The 18,762-nt window shown below is 36.8% G+C and overlaps 1 protein-coding gene across 1 annotated transcript in view; it reads left to right on the top strand.

Annotated features, from left to right (window-relative positions):
- RB1 (RB transcriptional corepressor 1) overlaps positions 1 to 17,254 on the top strand; it is a 181,577-nt gene extending 164,323 nt beyond the window's left edge. The window contains exons 22-27 of the mRNA XM_036746636.1: positions 3,006 to 3,119; positions 3,204 to 3,367; positions 8,998 to 9,028; positions 11,092 to 11,234; positions 12,074 to 12,123; positions 15,248 to 17,254. Of these exons, the coding sequence (XP_036602531.1) occupies positions 3,006 to 3,119; positions 3,204 to 3,367; positions 8,998 to 9,028; positions 11,092 to 11,234; positions 12,074 to 12,123; positions 15,248 to 15,321 (576 nt within the window). The 3' untranslated portion in view covers positions 15,322 to 17,254. The remainder of the gene's footprint in view (positions 1 to 3,005; positions 3,120 to 3,203; positions 3,368 to 8,997; positions 9,029 to 11,091; positions 11,235 to 12,073; positions 12,124 to 15,247) is intronic.
- The last annotated feature ends 1,508 nt before the right edge of the window (positions 17,255 to 18,762 follow it).

Genomic DNA, 18,762 nt, shown 5'->3' with positions numbered 1-18,762 from the left:
GAAATCCATTTAAAAAGACAAGAACGAGATGAGTAATAATAATTATAATTAACATCTAATACTGTGCTTTAATGTTCTCAAAGCATTTTACATATCTTACAGCAACATTGTGAGGTAAATGCTATTATTATCTTCATTTTACACATGAGGAAACTAACAGTGGCCATGACTTGTGCAGGGCCACACAGCTAGCAAGTATATGAGACAGGATTTGAACTCAGCTTTTTCTGACTCCAAATCTTTTTTTTTACTATCCACTGTATTGCTTAACTTCCTCTGATAATAATAGTAACCACCACAACAATGCCATCAAAACCAAACCCATTATCCACGTGGCTTTGAGTTAGGAGGGTAATGCTATCCAGAACCATGCCGAGTGAGGACTGTAGGTGTCCTGAGACTACCATAGTATGTGTGAAAGTCTAGAAGGAATACTGAAAAGCTGGACAGTTGAGCTTTGGAGATGCCAGTGATTTGGTTTCTATCTTGGCCAGTGTAATGAAATTGTTCCTATGAATGTAAGAAATGAATGTATAGATGATGGCATAGGGTGGCCAGCTGGCCCTACTAGAGATCACTGAGATCTGCTTGATAAAGAAGATGGTGGAATGAGTGATCCTTCTTTGTGTTCTGGTTCCATAAAAAGGCAAGATAAATAGGAAGAAATCAGAAATGTGTTTATCACTAAAGCAGGCAAACCACAATTGTTAACTGAATAGACTAAAGCCATAGATTTTCATTATGTGCCAATACTATATCATAACAAAATTGGTAACAGTTTTTACTGGTTCTTTTTGAGGGTTTTGTTAGTGGTACCTTCAGCTCCAAGTCACAACAATGTGATGCTTCTTTGTGTTATGGCCCCATAAAAAGGCAAGATAAATAGGAAGAAGTCAGATGGAAAGGCACCAGGGTACTTAGGATGTAGCAGTGAAGATGGTAAAATTTCTTCTTTAATGTTATTTCCCTTGATAAAGCGATATTCTTTTCTGATGTTGAACCATTTCACAGTGCCAAGGACTTTGGTAACACGAAATTTTTTTCTGGGTCTTCAGTTACTATGACTGCTGAGTTGGCAGAGGCTACAGAAGTTGCAGAAACAGTTGCCAGGTCACATCTCCACAGAGCTGATTCCCTGGAAGACGGTTGCAGGGGCTGGACTATAAACAGGGCCAGTTGGATAGGGGTGATGTGTGAAGGGGTTAGGGCTCTTTTATTACCAGGACTCTTGGTCCAGGTCCTGATTGCCTTGCTTCTTTAGCAACTTTTGGCAGTTAACGGGGACCACGGTGGTTGCATTCTGTATGTCGTCTGGGGTGCTGGGCTGTAAAGAGAGCTGGAGTCTGGAGGTGTCTTGCTGTTCCCAGGATTGGGGTTTATTTGCCTGTCAGTGGCAGCTAGTAAATGGTGGTAATATTGGCAACAACGTTAAGTCTCTTCTCCACATGGTGACTCTCGTTGATGATGACTGTGGGGCCCAGGCTAGAAGCAGGCTGCTGTTCTTGGGAACACTGCTATTCCAGGGCTCTTGTGCTTACAGACCTGAGCCACCTCCATTAAGATCTGAGGGGAAGTAATTATCAAAGTAGTGGTGGTGGTTTGACTCACCTGGCGTATGCCACCACTTTTAACTGTCTCAGGATTCCTGGTCCAGCATTCTGTCCACAAAGCCACGCCGCCTCATCTACTTAATCCTCTCCGATGACTCCTTTTTTAAACATCTGTGTACACAGTGCTCAAATTTATATAGCTAACCTTTTTCCCAAGTCCTGGTCCCATATCTCCACCTGACTCCTGGACATCTCCAACTGGATGTTCTGTTGGCAACTCAGATTCAGCATGTCCAAAACTGAAATCATTTCAACCCTCTCTCCGTCTAAGTTTTGTATTTCTTTTTATGGTACCATTATCCCCCTAGTTACCCAGGTTCAAAACTATGGAGTCACCTTGTCTCTTCTATAATTTTCACCTCCTATGTAAAAGCAATGGATAAGTCAAATCCTGCTTCCATTTACTACCTGTGAGAGCAAATCACTTAACGTATTGGGCTTCAGTTTCTTCATCTATAAAATAAGTGGATTGGACTAGATGGCCTCTGAAGTCTCCTCAGGACTTCTACATGCAATCCTGTGATCTTTTATACCATTGGTCTTCTGTCCTCTGTTTATGTTCCCCATACCTATTTTATGGCCTTAGTACTTCTGACCAAACTATTTTACAAAGTCTCTTTACTAGTCTCCTTGTCTGTAACCTCTCCTCTCTTTGACCTATCCTTAACATATCTGCTAACGTAGTGTTCTTAGGTACAGATCTAACCATGTCACTCCCCTGCTCAAATAACCTTTACCTATAGGATAAAATGCAAGTTCCTTTAAAGCTTCCCACATTACATCTCCAGTCCACCTTTCCAGCCTTATTTCACATCATTGCCCTTCATGCATGCTATTTCTCTCTCTCTCTCTCTCACTCTCTCTCTCTCTCTCTCTCTCTCTCTCTCTCTCTCTCTCTCTCTCTCTCTCTCCCCCTCCCTCCCTACCTCCCTCTCCCCCTCCTCCTCCATCCCCTCCTCCCTCTTGAAAGCCTTCTCTTCCTTCCTTCAAGGTTACATAGGGACTGACTCTTTCATGAAACATCTTCTAATGCACACAGCTGATCATGATCTTACAACAAAATTTTATGGACTTTTGTCTGGACTTTTCCTTTGCCTTTCCCACATTTTGCCTTGTATCATAGTTATTTGTGTATGTTTTATTATTTCCATCTCCACTCCCAAACCCATGAGATTAAAACTCTTGTTAATAGGGATTGGGTCATTTTTATCTCTGCATCTCCACAAGGAATTCTTTAAATATAGTAAGGCCTGCTTAAATATTTGTTAGATTGAATGTTTTAATCTGTTGAAGAGCACATTACAACATAAGTATTTAAATAGAAGTGTGAATTAAGAAAAAATAAAATGTTGAAATGAATGTATATGTTCATTTAGCATAATTTTTTCTCCACAGACTTTCAAACGTGTTTTGATCAGAGAAGGGCAATATGATTCCATCATAGTCTTCTACAATTTAGTCTTCATGCAGAAACTAAAAACAAATATTCTACAATATGCTTCCACCAGGGTATGTTGAGAATATATTGTGTGTTTGTGTCAAAATTTCCAATTTAAAAATATTAAAAACATTTATTTACTTTTGCTGTTTTAGCCCCCAACCTTATCACCAATACCTCACATTCCTCGGAGTCCTTATAAGTTTTCTAGTTCTCCTTTACGTGTTCCTGGAGGGAATATTTATATATCACCCTTGAAGAGTCCATACAAATTTTCAGAAGGCCTGCCAACTCCCACAAAAATGACTCCAAGATCAAGGTTAGTGCTAGTTTTCTTTTTGAACTAGTGGCAAAGAACAATAAATTGAAATAATTTTGATCCAAGATTAAAAAGTCCTTGTAAAAAACCAGAACTTTTCATCTAAACTTTACCATCCACTTAAGTAGTGTCTTTAGGCTTATGAATAAAAAAAGATCATATGTTAAAGGATATAAACCTGCAAATACCTCTATTTCTATTCATTCCTGCTTTCTTTTAGACACAGAGCTGAGGCTCTCACTTTGGTTGTAAGCCTTTGAAACATTTATTTTTATTGAAACCCATCTGCTAAATGAAGTAGATTTTTTTCTTGCATTTATTAACCATTCTGGATTTCATCAAATGTCTTATGAACACTTTGTGTGCGTCTTGACTATTCTTCCATAGTAGAAAAGCAATATCCCATTAAGAGTGAGAATAAACTTGTTAGAACAAATAATTTCAAATTGAGACTTAACTGTTATTTCTGGTTTTCCCATGGTCTCCTTATATACCCTTGGGCAGGTCTCTACTTCAAAAGGTTGTTGTGCATCAGTGAGCTGGTGCTTTTGAAGCTCTTTTACATGCTCAGATGAAAGGTGCAGTGCAACATTGAATTATTAGACTATCATCCACATCAACCACAAATGCTTCCTAGCTTTGATGTGTTCCATTTGCCTTATTACATGGGATCATGGGCTATTTGAAACTTGTTTTGTGTAAAGTGAGAAGAAGATTAACCTACAGTGCTAAAAATGACTGGCCAATCAGATTGTACTTAATGGATAAGAAAACAACCAAATGAAGAGGAAATCTGTTAATACCTTGTTTTGTTTTCTATTTTTTGGTACCAAGCACAAAGTATTGTTTATGCTTTAAGGACTGAGCCCTCATTAGCCAGTAACCTTATTACATATAAGAAAAAGTAATTTTTGCCATGCAAATATGTTATCTTTGATTAGGTAGAAATATAGACACATTTTTAAGTATTTACCTACAGGTATAGGGGAAGGCTCCCCAAATGAGGATTCAGAAGACCTGTGTTTGAATCATGGTTCTGCTTCCTACTGACTTTGTAACTTTGAGCAAGTAATTTTACCTCCCTGTTTCTCCCCAGCCCTAGAATGAGAGGGTTGAACTAAATGACTAGGTCCCTTCTATATCCAAGTTCTCTAAATATTCTATGTATTGTTTAACCATAAACAAGTCATTCAACCTTTAATTATTTCATCTGTGAAAGGTCATATTTAATACACAAGTAGAATGTAGGGAGAGAATACGATGATAAATATTCATCAAAAAAGGGTTTATTCTTTAACACTTAGGGCAATATTAATGTGATAACATTACTCATTTCTTCTGTCTGTGCTAATATTTTTATGTACAATGTATCCATTATTTAGTTATCATTTGGCTAGCTGCCCTACTAGTAGCATTGATTCTCTTATGTTGTAAGTTCATAAAATCAGAGGATGTTAGAGCTAGAAAGTACCTTCAGGATCACTTGGTGCAACCACTGAGGCCAGAGGAATGTCTTGTCCAAGGTCACCAAACTAATTAACATAAAACATAGAACTAAAACCCAGATCCTCCTGATAATTAGTTCAGTGTCCCTTTTACTTCATCATACTGCCTTTCTAAAGGGCAAGAACTATGTCACATTAATTAGTTTATTAGAACCTTATGCAAATTACTTCTAATTAAGTGATTTTTAAATTATCGTAGTGAGTCATTCTATACTATTAATGGTATCTATTTTGTTTTCCTTGGTAAAATCAGGTGTCTGTTTAAAGGGTTTCTTTGGTGTGGAGCAGGGGGAGTTACTGCCTCCCTCTCCCCCAGAACTCCCTCAGTGAGCTTTCTTTGGTAAGAAAGATTTGGTAAAAAAAAATTTTTTTCATTAAAACCAAACACATTGAATCAGGGGCGGAGCCAAGGTGGTGGCTGGAAAGCAGGGACTTGCATGAGTTCCCACCCAGGTCCCTCCAAACACCTATAAAAAGTGACTCTGAACAAATTCTAGAACTGCAGCACCCACAAAATAGCAGAGGGAAGCAGAACTCTAGCTCAGGACAGCCTAGATGGTCGTGGGGTTAGGTCTATCACACGGAGCTGGGGAGTGGAGCAGAGCAGAGCCCAGACTGGGCCGTGGACCAACCAGACTGGGAGCCGGGTGGAACAGGCCCTAGTGCCCTGAATCAGTGGGCTGTGGCCGTTACCAGACTTCTCAACCCACAAACACCAAAGACAACAGAGAAGGTTAGTGGGAAAAGCTGGTGGGACAGAGTGAAAGGAGTTCACGGTTCGGCCACCACCCCAGGGGCAGCTGAGGTGGTACAGCTACAGAATTACAGCTGCAGTTGCTTCCAGCCCCAGGCCCACCTGGTGGGAGGAATTAAGTGGCAGATCAGAGCAGGAGTGCAGAGCCAGCTTAGATCTGAGTCATGGTCCGGGTTGGCGGTTCTTGGAGGCGGAGCAACACTGGTGTGGCAGAGCTGGCTGTGTAGCTCTGAAAACAACAGCACAGCCCCTCAAGCTTGGGACAAAGTACTCTATATTCTACAAGCAGTCATACCCTGACAAAAATCTCAAGGGTCAAGTAAGTTGGCTGGGAACATGGCCAGGCAGCAAAAACAGACTCAGACTCAGACTTTGGAATCTTTCTTTGGTGACAAAGAAGACCAAAACATACAGCCAGAATAAGTCAGCAAAGTCAAAGAGCCTACATCAAGAGCCTCCAGAAAAACATGAACTGGTCTCAGGCCATGGAAGAGCTCAAAAAGGATTTGGAAAAGCAAGTTAGAGAAGTAGAGGAAAAATTGGAAAGAGAAATGAGAGTGATGCAAGAAAACCATGAAAAACAAGTCAATGACTTGCTACAGGAGACCCAAAAAAATACTGATGAAAATAGCACCTTAAAAAATAGACTAACTCAAATGGCAAAAGAGCTCCAAAAAGCCAATGAGGAGAAGAATGCCTTGAAAGGCAGAATTAGTCAAATGGAAAAGGAGGTCCAAAAGACCAATGAAGAAAATACTACCTTAAAAATTAGATTGGAGCAAGTGGAAGCTAGTGACTTTATGAGAAATCAAGATATTATAAAACAGAACCAAAGGAATGAGAAAACGGAAGACAATGTCAAATATCTCATGGGAAAAACCACTGACCTGGAGAATAGATCCAGGAGAGATAATTTAAAAATTATTGGACTACCTGAAAGCCATGATCAAAAAAAGAGCCTAGATATCATCTTTCAAGAAATTATCAAGGAGAACTGCCCTGATATTCTAGAGCCAGAGGGTAAAATAGAAATTGAAAGAATCCACTGATTGCCTCCTGAAAAAAGATCCCAAAAAAAGGAATAATGTCGCCAAATTCCAGAGCTCCCAGGTCAAGGAAAAAATACTGTAAGCAGCCAGAAAGAAACAATTTGAGTACTGTGGAAACACAATCAGGATGACACAAGATCTAGCAGCTTCTACATTAAGGGATCAAAGGGCTTGGAGTATGATATTCCAGAGGTCAGTGGAACTAGGATTAAAACCAGGAATCACCTGCCCAGCAAAACTGAGTATCATGCTCCAAGGCAAAATATGGATTTTCAATAAAACAGAGGACTTTCAAGCTTTCTCAGTGAAAAGACCAGCACTGAATAGAAAATTTGACTTTCAAACACAAGAATCAAGAGAAGCATGAAAAGGTAAACAAGAAAGAAAAACCATAAGGGACTTGTTAAAGTTGAACTGTTTTGTTTACATTCCTACATGGAAAGATGATGTGTATAATTCATGAGACCTCAATATTAGGGTAGCTGAAGGGAATGTGCATATATGGAGAGACAGAGGGCACAGGGTGAGTTGAATATGAAGGGATGATATCTAAAAAAATAAAATTAAGGGATGAGAGAGGAATATATTGAGAGAAGGAGAAAGGAAGAGATAGAATGGGGTAAATTATCTCACAGAAAAGTGGCAAGAAAAAGCAGTTCTGTAGGAAGGGAAGAGGGGGCAGGTGAGGGGGAATGAGTGAATCTTGCTGTCATTGGAATTGACCTGAGGAGGGAATAACATACACACTCCATTGGGTATCTTACCCCACTGGAAAGAAAGAGGAAGGCGATAAAAAGGGGGGCATAATAGAAGGGAGGGCACATAGGGGGAGGAGGTAATCAAAAACAAATACTTTCAAAAAGGGACAGGGTCAAGGGAGAAAATTGGATAAAGGGGGATTGGATAAGAAGGAGCAAAATATGGTTAGTCTTTCACAACATGAGTATTGTGGAAGGGTTTTACATAATGATACGCATGTGGCCTATGTGGAATTGCCTTCTTAGGGAGGGTGGGTGGGGAGGGAAGTGGGGAGAGAATTTGGAACTCAAAGTTTTAAAAAAAAAGATATTCAAAAAAGTTTTTGCATGCAACTAGGAAATAAGATATACGGGCAATGGGGCATAGAAGTCTGTCTTGCCCTACAAGAAAGTAAGGGAAAATGGGATAGGGGGGAGTGGGTGACAGAAGGGAGGGCTGACTGGGGAATGGGGCAACCAGAATATACACCATCTTGGAGTGGGGGGGAGGGTAGAAGTGGGGAGAAAATTTGTAATTCAAACTCTTTTGAAAATCAATGCTGAAAACTAAAAATAATAAATAAAAAAAAACAAACACATTGACCCTACCCAACACCATATTTAATATTCTACTGGGTTACCAATTTTCAAAGAAATGAAATACATTGAATTCAAAACCTATATGGAGCATAATACAGCCCTTCTTTAACAATTCACTTCATGAGAATGTAGTGTCTTAAGTTTGTCATTCTTATCAATAAACCATTTTGCTAGTGAAACTGTAAAGTACTGTTTGAGAAAGATATGATAAAGTACCAGATATCTTTTACCATATGTCAGTTTTTCTATAGTTAGAACACCTGCTAGAAAGGTCCAAGTATATCTCTTAGGGCAAAAAGCTAGTTAGGTTTGACTTGATATTTTTATATGAGAGAGACATAGGTGATTTATTAGAAGAAATTCTATTTGTTCATTTGACTCTTTGCTCATATAAAATTTAGTATTCTTTTCTTGAATATCATATGATATTTCTTTGCAATGATAGCTTAGGGTTTCATAACAGGTCACCTAGTTAGTGTAGTGGATATAGTGTTGGCCTTAGACTCAAGAAAATACCTTAGTGCAAATTTTGCCTCAGAATCTTACTAGCCATGTGACCATGGGCAAGTCTTTTAGTTTCTGAGTCTGTTTCCTCATCTGTAAAATTAAATAGGCTGTGAGGATCAAGTGAAATTTTATATAGATATAGATATAGATTTGAAAATGTATACATATGTATGTATACATATATAAAGTAATATAAAAATTTTAAAGCACTATATGTTAGCTGTTATTACTATTAATGTTCTTATAAACTGGTAGCTCAGAGTAACTGCCATTGAAAATCTAAAGCATCATCATAATTTGGGAAAAAATTAGGCACCTCTATTGTTTTTATTCATAATGAGAATAGCTTTTCATTGATGTAGGAGATAAAGAAATCTTCCTTTTAATAAACTTAATCTTTAGAATAATATGTCCATATTAAACTGTCATTTTCTGTATGTTCTCAAGCCAATTAATCTGTTTTATTTTATCTTAACAGAATCTTGGTTTCAATTGGTGAATCATTTGGTGTAAGTATTTAATTTGCATAAAATTGTAGTTTTCTTTAAAAATGATAAATTCATATTCCTCAATTAGGTATGTTAAATAGAATTTGAAAGTTTCCTGTAAAATTTCAGAAAAGTTTGCTATACTGTTTTGAATCTAAGAATAATTTATAGTAATCTTACATTTGTGGTCCAAGTTACCAGAGACTTTGATGTCTCAAATTTCACTAATATGACAAAATATCCGGTCCACATAGCACCACCTTTATTTTATTTCCAATTAGCAAAATTTTTTTCTCCCCAATAAAAAAAACAGAATTCTTCCCTCCTTTTTTTTTTAAATTTTTATAGTCGAGAAAAACAAATTCTGGCATTGGTCATATCCATGAAATATATAAATATATATATATATATATGTGTGTGTGTGTGTGTGTGTGTGTGTATGTATATGTGTGTGTGTGTGTGTGTGTGTGTGTGTGTGTGTGTGTATATATATATCTTGATCTGCAGCATGAGTCCATCATATCTGTGTCAAGAGATGGGTAACTTATTTTATCATGGGTCCTTTGGAATCATGTTGATCAAAATTCTTGACTCTTTTGGAGTTTTTTGTGTCTTAACAATGTTGTTCCTAATGTATAAATTACTACTCTAATCACTTCACTATGGCATCAATTTATAAAAGTCTTCCTAGGTTTCTTAGAAACTATCATATATTCATAGACCATTATTTGTTCAGCCATTCTCCAATTGATACCATGCTTTTAACTACTTTTACATTTCTCTCCCATGCTGTTTAAGCTTCTGGGAAGTCTTTTCAGGGTCATCTAATTCATTCTAGTTCTTCAAGTTCCCAAATCTTAGCTTCTGAACTTGTTACTCTCCAACTTTCCTTATGCCTTCTAGAACATTTAGCTGATAAAAAATAAGAAAGCTGAAAAATTAGAAGGGGTCTTAAAGCTAAACTAGTCACAGCCTTTATCTAAAGTATGAATCTGGTCCAGACCATCCCAGACTAATAGTCATCTAGACCTCCAGTGAGAGAAACCCCTATAACCCTCATGGTAGCTTATTCCATTTTTGTATAATTTCTAATTGGTAATAAGTTTTCCTTCTGTTTCCCTCTAATTGCCACCCACTGGTCCTTGTCCTTTCTGGAGCCTAGTAAAATAAGTTCAGTTAGCCTTCTATATGACATCCCTTCAATAGCTGAAAATAGTTATTATGCCTGCCCTAAGTTTTTTTCTCTAGGTAAAATATCAATAGTTCCTCAAACCACTTCTTAGTCTCAAACTTGTCAATGTCCTTTTTGAAATATGATGTACAGAACTGGACACAATGCTCCAGATGTCATCTGACTAGGCCAGAATACAGTAAGATTATCACCTCCTTTGTTCTGGACACAGTGCTTCTGCTGATGTGACCTAAGTTCATATTATCTTTTTTTGTACACTATATCACACTGTGGACATATTTAAGTCTCAATTATTATAACTATAGACCTTTTTCACATGAAATGACTTTTAACTAGCCCCTCTATTTTCTAATCTAATCCAACAGTCAGTCAATAAGCATTTATTAAGTGTATACTGTTAGCCAGGGATACAAAGACAAAAACAGTTCGTGGGTGCATTTTACCATCTCTCCATGGATAAAGTGGTTTTTCAGTTCTCTGTTAATCACTTTTTTTTCCTATTTTTCCCATCATGAATATCATTCCCCATAGTAGAGAAAACAGAAGCAAAAAAGAAGTTGAGTAGTTCTGCCTTCTCTTAGTTTTCTGTTCCCATGTTTCCATCTATGCCAAGCAGGAATTCTTTCCTTTCCTTTCCATAAAGAAACATACTTTAAAAGACCCCAGCATAGGTTAAAGGGCTTTTTCTGTTGTCCTTAGCATTTATCACAAACTTTAGCTAAATTAAAGTATTTAGATACTTTCTGATTATTTTTTCAAGCTGAACAGTTGAATTTGTTTCATGCTTTGCTACAGGTATAACTTTGCTGCCTTGAGAAGTGCTAAAAAGAGTCAGGATTCCTTTTTTTTGGTTTTAAATGAATAAACCATTTAGTAATTTTGTAATTTCTAGACTTCTGAGAAGTTTCAGAAAATAAACCAGATGGTGTGTAGCAGTGACCGTTTGCTCAAGAGAAGTGCTGAAGGAAGCAACCCTCCTAAACCACTTAAAAAACTACGCTTTGATATTGAAGGACCAGATGAAGCGGATGGAAGGTATGTGCTTTTCTATTAATTTTACACAGCTGCATTCTGAATGCCTGCTGTAGGGGCTCAGAATCGGGGGAGCCTGCATTCTCTGCACTGCTATTGACTAGTTTTAGTTTTAGGCACTTACTTTTTCTGTGCCCCAATTTCCTCATCTGTCTAATGGGAAAATAGCCCTACTCTTATTTCATAGGATTATTGTAGGATTAAATGGAATTACAGATGAAGGACCCTTTGAAAAGCTGAAATATTATAAATAGCATCATCACCTTTTACCACAGTTTATTGGAGAAATAGCATATTTAATAACAACTATTCTAATGCTACTATAATTTTACAACAGTTCATTATCATTAAATAATAAAGCCCTTTTATTATAAGAAAGCTGAATTAGTATTTCAATGAAAATTGCTAGAAAAAATAATGGAGCACTATAATTTGGGGAACATTTATATTTGATTCACTTTCATAAGCTTATAAAATTAATCAGTACACTAAAATAATAGCATCAAATAAGTGGTTAAAATTATAGGTAATGGAGTGTGATAGTACTGGGGTAAGAATAAAGAAATCTGTTGATCTGAGTCCTTTTCCACCCTTGGCTTCCTCTGTGATCTTGGGTACATTACCCTATCTCCAAGTCCTCAGTTTCTTCACCTATAAAATAGCCATACAAATATTCCCAACACTATAGAATTATTGTAAGGATCAAATGAGTTGATGTCTTTAAAATACTTTCTGTAATTAGAAAGCACTATATAAATGTGAACTATTACAAATGTGCACACATATGCATGCAATAATACTGTATTATTCAGGCAAAATATTTTGTTTTTTTTTTCCTGAAGCAAACATCTCCCTGGGGAATCCAAATTTCAACAGAAACTTGCAGAAATGAGTAAGTATATGTAATTTCTTTGTAGATGCTAAAGTGATACAACTGTACAGTAATTTTAGCAATTGAGATGCAAATAGAGATTAGAAAACCTGGCTTGTGAAAATTCACATGTATAAAAAGAAAAAGTAAAGGGTGCTTTAGCAGACCTCTATTAGGCACCTCCTGTGCTAGGTTCAGGGGATACAGAGATTTGGAAAAAATGACACTTCACTTGTCCTCAAAGAGGTTACAATCTACTGTGATCAAAGGATATTTGACAGGCCCGTGTGAGAGTGGCAAAGGAGAGTTCCAGGCAACCCAAATTGTAAAAGGACACTCTTCTTTATGAAAATGTTCACTATGAAATTTCTCATGTAAGAGAATTCACCCTATTATACTTAAAACCATATCCAGTTTATAAAAATTTTATTTTTACACAATTTTACAGAATTATATCTATTGTGAACAGTGAGGTATACCACTTGTAGGAGAAAAGTGATCATTATTTGATATACTTTTTTTTTAATTAAAATTTTTTCCAATCAGTGAAAATCCTCCCCTTTCTCTCTCACCTGCTCTCCACTTCCATTTGAGTGGAGCAAAGCAAAACTCTAGTTACAAACATGTACAGTCAAGCAAAACAAATTACTTCATTGGCTATGTCTCAGGTTGCACTCTGAATCCATCACCTTTCTGTCAGGATGTGGGTAACATGTTTTATCGAGTCCTCTGAAATTTTATTGGTCATAGCATTGACCAGAGTTCCTATATCTTTCAGAGTAGTTTGTCTTTATAATACTGTTATTGTATAAATTGTTCTCCTGGTTTTGCTCACTTTATACTCTGTCAATTCCCAGAGGTCATCCTTCATTTTTCTGAAAGTGCCCCCTTTTGTACTTTTTCTAAAAGTTTTTTCTGTGCAGGCATATTAGCCAAGTACAGTATTGGTTAGCTACATTTAATTCTGTGTGGCTCTGGTTAAGAAATAGTGTAAGATAACAACTATATTGATAAAGCTTTCTAAGAGTATTGCAAGATGTTTGGTGTTTATATATGTGTATTGTAGTTGCATAAAACTAACATGTGGGCATCATTATTATGTGTAAGATATTTGCTTTTTTGCTCCATGCAAGCATTTTTAGATTGGTAATAACAGGTATATGGATGGAAAAGTATTTAGAATTTAAAGATTTATTCCTCAATTCCAACATTCATCCAGCAGTCAGATGTTGTCATATGAAAAGCAGTGTGTGAAGCCCTTGGAAGAACAGACATTAAAATAATCCTTTAAGTTTTAAAATTCATTATCATAAATTAGTTTTAAGCTTCTTTACTACCTAAAATTTAACTACAAAAATGTAGACTTTTTAAGATATTGGAATGTATCAGTTTCAAAACTATTTTTTTCATTACTTTATGGAATAAAATTTTGCAAATGGTCCACTTTTTATCTCTTTTGGTATTTTGCATTGACCCACACTTTAAGAATTTTAACTCTCAAATGTTGTTCAGTTGTTTTTCAGTCATATCCAACTCTTCATGACCCCACTTGGGGTTTTCTTGGCAAATATACCAGAATGGTTTGCCATTTCCTTCTCCAGCTTATTTTACTCATGAGGAAACTGAGGCAAACCAGGCTAAGTGACTTGCCAAGGGTCACACAGCTAGTAAGTGTCTGAGGCCAGATTTGAACTCAGAAAGAGGAATCTTCCTGACTTTAGGCCTGGCACTCTATCTACTGTATCTACTAGCTGCCCTCAAATAGTTCCTGTTTAAAAAAAAAATAAGAAAGATAGATATGAAGCCATTTAATAAATATACAATTTACCAACATGTGAGGAATTTTGGAGGTTACAAAAAGTTCTCTGTGAAAGTCTGTATGTGTTCTGCAAGTAGAACTAAGTTGCTATAGTGAATTCATTTCCTGGTGACCCATTTAGAGATGAATAACAAGCTTCTGTCTTTAGGACAGTGTCCAAAGCCTTTGTGCTCTGAGCCTAACTAAGTAGCTGAATAATTCTACCCAAGAGGCAGACTTAACCGCTGAGGCTCAGAAACTCCTGTGATTCTTCTGACTTCTCAAACCCTATGAATCCCGAAAAAGACTATCACAAGATGCCGAGGCCCCAAGGAGAAAAAGACGTCCACTACACTGTGACTAATCCACTTTACTTTTCCAGAAGAGCCAAAACAAACTAACCACTAAGCAGTTAATAAGAATTCTTAACTAACTGTTGATATTTTCAGCTTTTTCCTTTTACTATTTCAGTTACTGGCCTTAAATAACCCTTTGTGAAGTAACAGCTATCTTTGCTATCCTGGGAAAGTAGTTTCATCCCCAAAGAACAGCTAGCCATAACTTTGTATAATTGCCTCAGATGTTAGGAGGGCAGACATAGTCAGGACCAGCTCAAGGAGTGCACACTGCTCAGGGGTGATTTCAGGTCAAGCCTGGTGGTTTCTAGGAAGCCAGGAGCTGTGGTTTATGACATGAGGATTAGGTGGCCAGTTTGTATGTGGTTCTCTAGGAGAGGAGGGTATCTCTCTCTCTCTCTCTCTCTCTCTCTCTCTCTCTCTCTCTCTCCCTCTCTCTCTCTCTCTCTCTCTCTTTCTCTCCCTCTCGCTCACACACACAGTGTAATTTGGTCTGATTTTTAGCATTCTCTATTGCTTTGTTACACTGAATACTTTAAATAGAGTGTAACGGTTTGAAATGATAGTATATATTCTCAATTCTAGTGCTACCTCACTGTGATAAATACATGGTGGTTATTTTTTAGTTTATTTGCTCCTGTATTTATTTGCTTAGAAACAGCTGTGGTGTAGTGGTTAGATCTCACTAAGTCCGGCTCAGAGTCAGAAAGAACTTGGGTTCAAAACCCACTTTTAACTCCTATGAGCTACATGACCTTGGACAGGTCATTTAACTTGTATGGATCTCAAGTAACTTTCTAGGATTTATCTAAGAGTCAAAGATGGGCTAGGGAATTCTGAAATTTGTAAAACAGGTATTTGTATAACAAAATCTTTAAGCTTTTGTACTTTGTTGGGCTGGGTCCAATATGAATCTATATTATATTAATCTGTATTTCCTATCAAACAGACTGTTAACATTCTTAATGGTTTTTGTTGTGTTTTTGTTTAGCATCTACTCGTACAAGAATGCAAAAGCAGAAAATGAACGATAGCATGGATACCTCAAGCAAGGAGGAAAAATGAAAATCTTCTCAGGACCTTGCCCAGCACTTGTCTTTGTTCATTGCCTTTCCTTTACTGAACAGCATACTTTGTCTGGTTTCTGTTTACTACCATATGTAGTATAAATATAGCTTTCAGCTTGGGAGGCAGGGATCTTTTAGGGGCATGCATTTTGTGTGAGACCCCTGAGTTACTTACAGTGTTGTCATAGTATGTACAGTGCTTTTGTACAAGATGTAGTGTCTTATGCCACTTTAAAGTTGTGGCAGATTGTTTTCAGTTTCTAAAGTATAAAGAAAATGTGCTTTTCAGATTGGACATGAAGACAATGCAGACACACCCATCATTATCCCTCTGAATACTATGCCTTATGATGTAGCATGTGTACGATATATGCCACTTTTATTAATTTATGTATTTTTTTAATTTAATGTGAGCACACTTGAGAAGATTTTCCTACCTTCCAAATACAAGTTGGTCGATTGCCCATACATTTTTGTTATCCTGAACTCTTCAGCTGAAATAGATATTGGAAATTGGAGATATTACTTGAAAAAATACTGATTTTTCTATACATTAGATTTTATTTTACTCTTGGAATCTGATACACTCACCGTTTGTTTATTTTGCAAATCTTGTAACATAAGTACAAGCAGAAAGCAAAATATAAACTCCTGATGCTGCTGTACTACTGATACAGGTTCCATACCTCAGTGCCAGGAAACACTTCTTCTTGCTTCTCTCCTCCATTGTACTTATGTTTGAAATCTGGGCATATGCCAACACTGTTGGTTTTTATATCAGCCAAATTACTGAATATATAAAGTACCAGTTGGAGTACTTGAAAAGGGCCATGTGTTGTACTATGCCCCTAATAAAATATAGCCCATGTGCACTTTTAATCTTACTCTGGATCCTAAAGAATCAAGACAGAAATGAAGTGTCCTACAGATGCTGACGACCCCGTTAGCCACAGGAAACTCTACCTTTGTGTTTCAGAGAGATCTGACTAAACAAAGGATCATATGGTAACTGTTCGTCCATCGAGTTTCAAATAAGGAAGGTTTAAGTATTCTCTAGAATGACCGTTAAATTTGAGCCATGCTTTAGATTTTCATCTTTTAAGACAGCTATTCATTTTGTAAACCAGCATAGCCTAACACTCCCTTGCATTTTACAAAACACGCTTTCATCTTAAAATTACAGCTAAACAAATCTTCTTGGGGGATAGCCTTCTTGAGGGTTAGACATTCATGTATGGAGGTGAACTTTATGCAGCTGCTCCAATTCAAAGCATCTACAATTCATGGGAAAAATGCTTTTTGGGGCACCCAAAGGTGTATTTAAAATGTGTTGTGTGGGTAACTTATTTAGAAAGAGAATTAAAAATAGGTGATATTTAAAGTTAGCTTCATCTAGCTTTTGACAGAAATCACTTTTAGTCAGTATATTTGTGAGTGTGTGTGTGTGTGTGTGTGTGTGTGTGTGTGTGTACACACACATACATATATATACACACATAGATATACCCTTTTTAAAAAAAATTCACTTACCCTGATTTGGAGCTTTTTGTTAGGAAATGAAATTTTATTTCATCATCAGTTAAATTTTAAACTTTTGTGTTATATTTGACCATTTTCCTGATATATTTACAAAAGCATTATTATATACACAATTCCCTCATTTTCACATGAATTTCATGAAGGCCATTTTACCTTGTAGGTCAAAGAATTACATATACTTTTGCTATATTTACATTAGGATTAATGCTAAGGATTTAGGAACTTAAAAGGTGTACATTGTAAAATTCCTAAATGGGCCAGCAAGTATCTCTTATTGATGGCTTGATAATTTTTTTGTTCATATGGGTTAAAGAGTGTACATTTAAAAGTGTATGTTGCTATTTTCTATAATTACTAGCTCCTTTAAAAATAAAATAGCCATTGAGACTTCATAGTGTCTCTTTAGTGTTCCATAAATGTGTGCATGTGTATATATGTAATATTCCGACAAAGTGACAGAAGTATTTTTTTATTATATGAGATGAATGAGAATTTCTGATTCTCAGAATTATAATTTTTAATTTCTAAACTCTTTCCTGAAACTGTTAATCCAGTTTTGCCATCATTTGAGAACATGAAGGCACCTTATTTTTTTAGACCCTAATCATAAAATTTGAATTGAAGATTTTTCATCTTGGGCCACTTCTAAGTTTGTTGTTATCTTGAACTTATGCAAGTAGACATGTCTGATTGTATAAAGTAAGTGGTATTGTCTTTCCTTTAAAAAAAAACAAACATTTGTCTCTGAAATTAAGACATAGAGCAAATAAAAGGGTAAAGAAGAGAAACTTTTATAGGCTTGAAGTCTGATACACAGGTGGCAGAGGTAGCTAGGTTATATATTTGATAGAGCCCTGCACTTGGAGTCAGGAAAATCTGAGTTCCAATCCTGCCTCAGACACTCAGCAATTCTATGATCCTGGACGAGTCACTCAACCTTTGTTTTAGTTCCCTCAACTGTAAAATGGGAATGATGCTAGTAGCACCTACTTCCCAGAGTTGATGTGAAGATAAAATGAGATATTTGTGAAGCATTTTGTAAACTTTAAAATACTGTAGGAATGCTGGCTAATTGTCATTATTTTTGATGGAACAACTTTTCATTGTGATGAAGATCAACCTTAACGTTACAATACTATTTTTCAGTTTTACACTGAAGCATTAATTTTGACAGAATGACAAAGGAAAGGAGACAAATGGTAAGGTGAAAGTTTTAGCCCTAAGTCTCCCTGGGCTGGTCTTTTAAATGGTCTCCCTGCCCTCTTAAAAGTCCAGCCCAGCCTGCATAAAATAAGAGTACCCCTTTGTGTTAAAGTCCCTAAAAGTTTTTAGGAGGACTTTCACCACTAAAATAATCCTAAATCAACCCCTAGCATAAGCAGGAGTTAACACAAATTTAAGAACATCGAACCATACACAAAAGTCTTTTTAAGACAGTTGAGGAATAAAGTCAAGGGCAGTTCATAAAAGTCTTCCCTGCTTAAAATAAGTCATGATGGCCAGGAGCAAAACCATCAGATGCATTGAATAAAATGACAGACCTATTGTCACTGGGCCCTGTCATAGGTCTGGAATATCGGAATTGAAATGGGTAAGAGGTTGCAAACTTCTTGAATGCCGCACATCCCAGGACCTAAACTGATGCCCAGATTCACTTTTTGCTGCCACCCACCATGCAGTGTTCTCCAGCACATCAGCCACACTCTTCCCCTCCCATCAAAGGAGGTGTCTTCTGAGAGACTCCCTCACTTTGGGGATGGGGGCGGGGTGTTGAAGACTCCCTTTCCCTTTTATCCAAGTACTCAAATTATAGCCAAGGAACAGGGACCGTCTCCTTGCTTAGTATTGTGCTTTTTTCATTTGTTCAGGTAAACTTAAGGGACCTCTTTATCAAAATAAA

The sequence above is a fragment of the Trichosurus vulpecula genome, chromosome 2 (assembly GCF_011100635.1).
Source record: "Trichosurus vulpecula isolate mTriVul1 chromosome 2, mTriVul1.pri, whole genome shotgun sequence".
Taxonomy (NCBI): Eukaryota; Metazoa; Chordata; class Mammalia; order Diprotodontia; family Phalangeridae; genus Trichosurus; species Trichosurus vulpecula.
The sequence above is the reverse complement of the archived record's forward strand: the minus strand, read 5'-3'. Positions and strand labels throughout refer to the sequence as shown.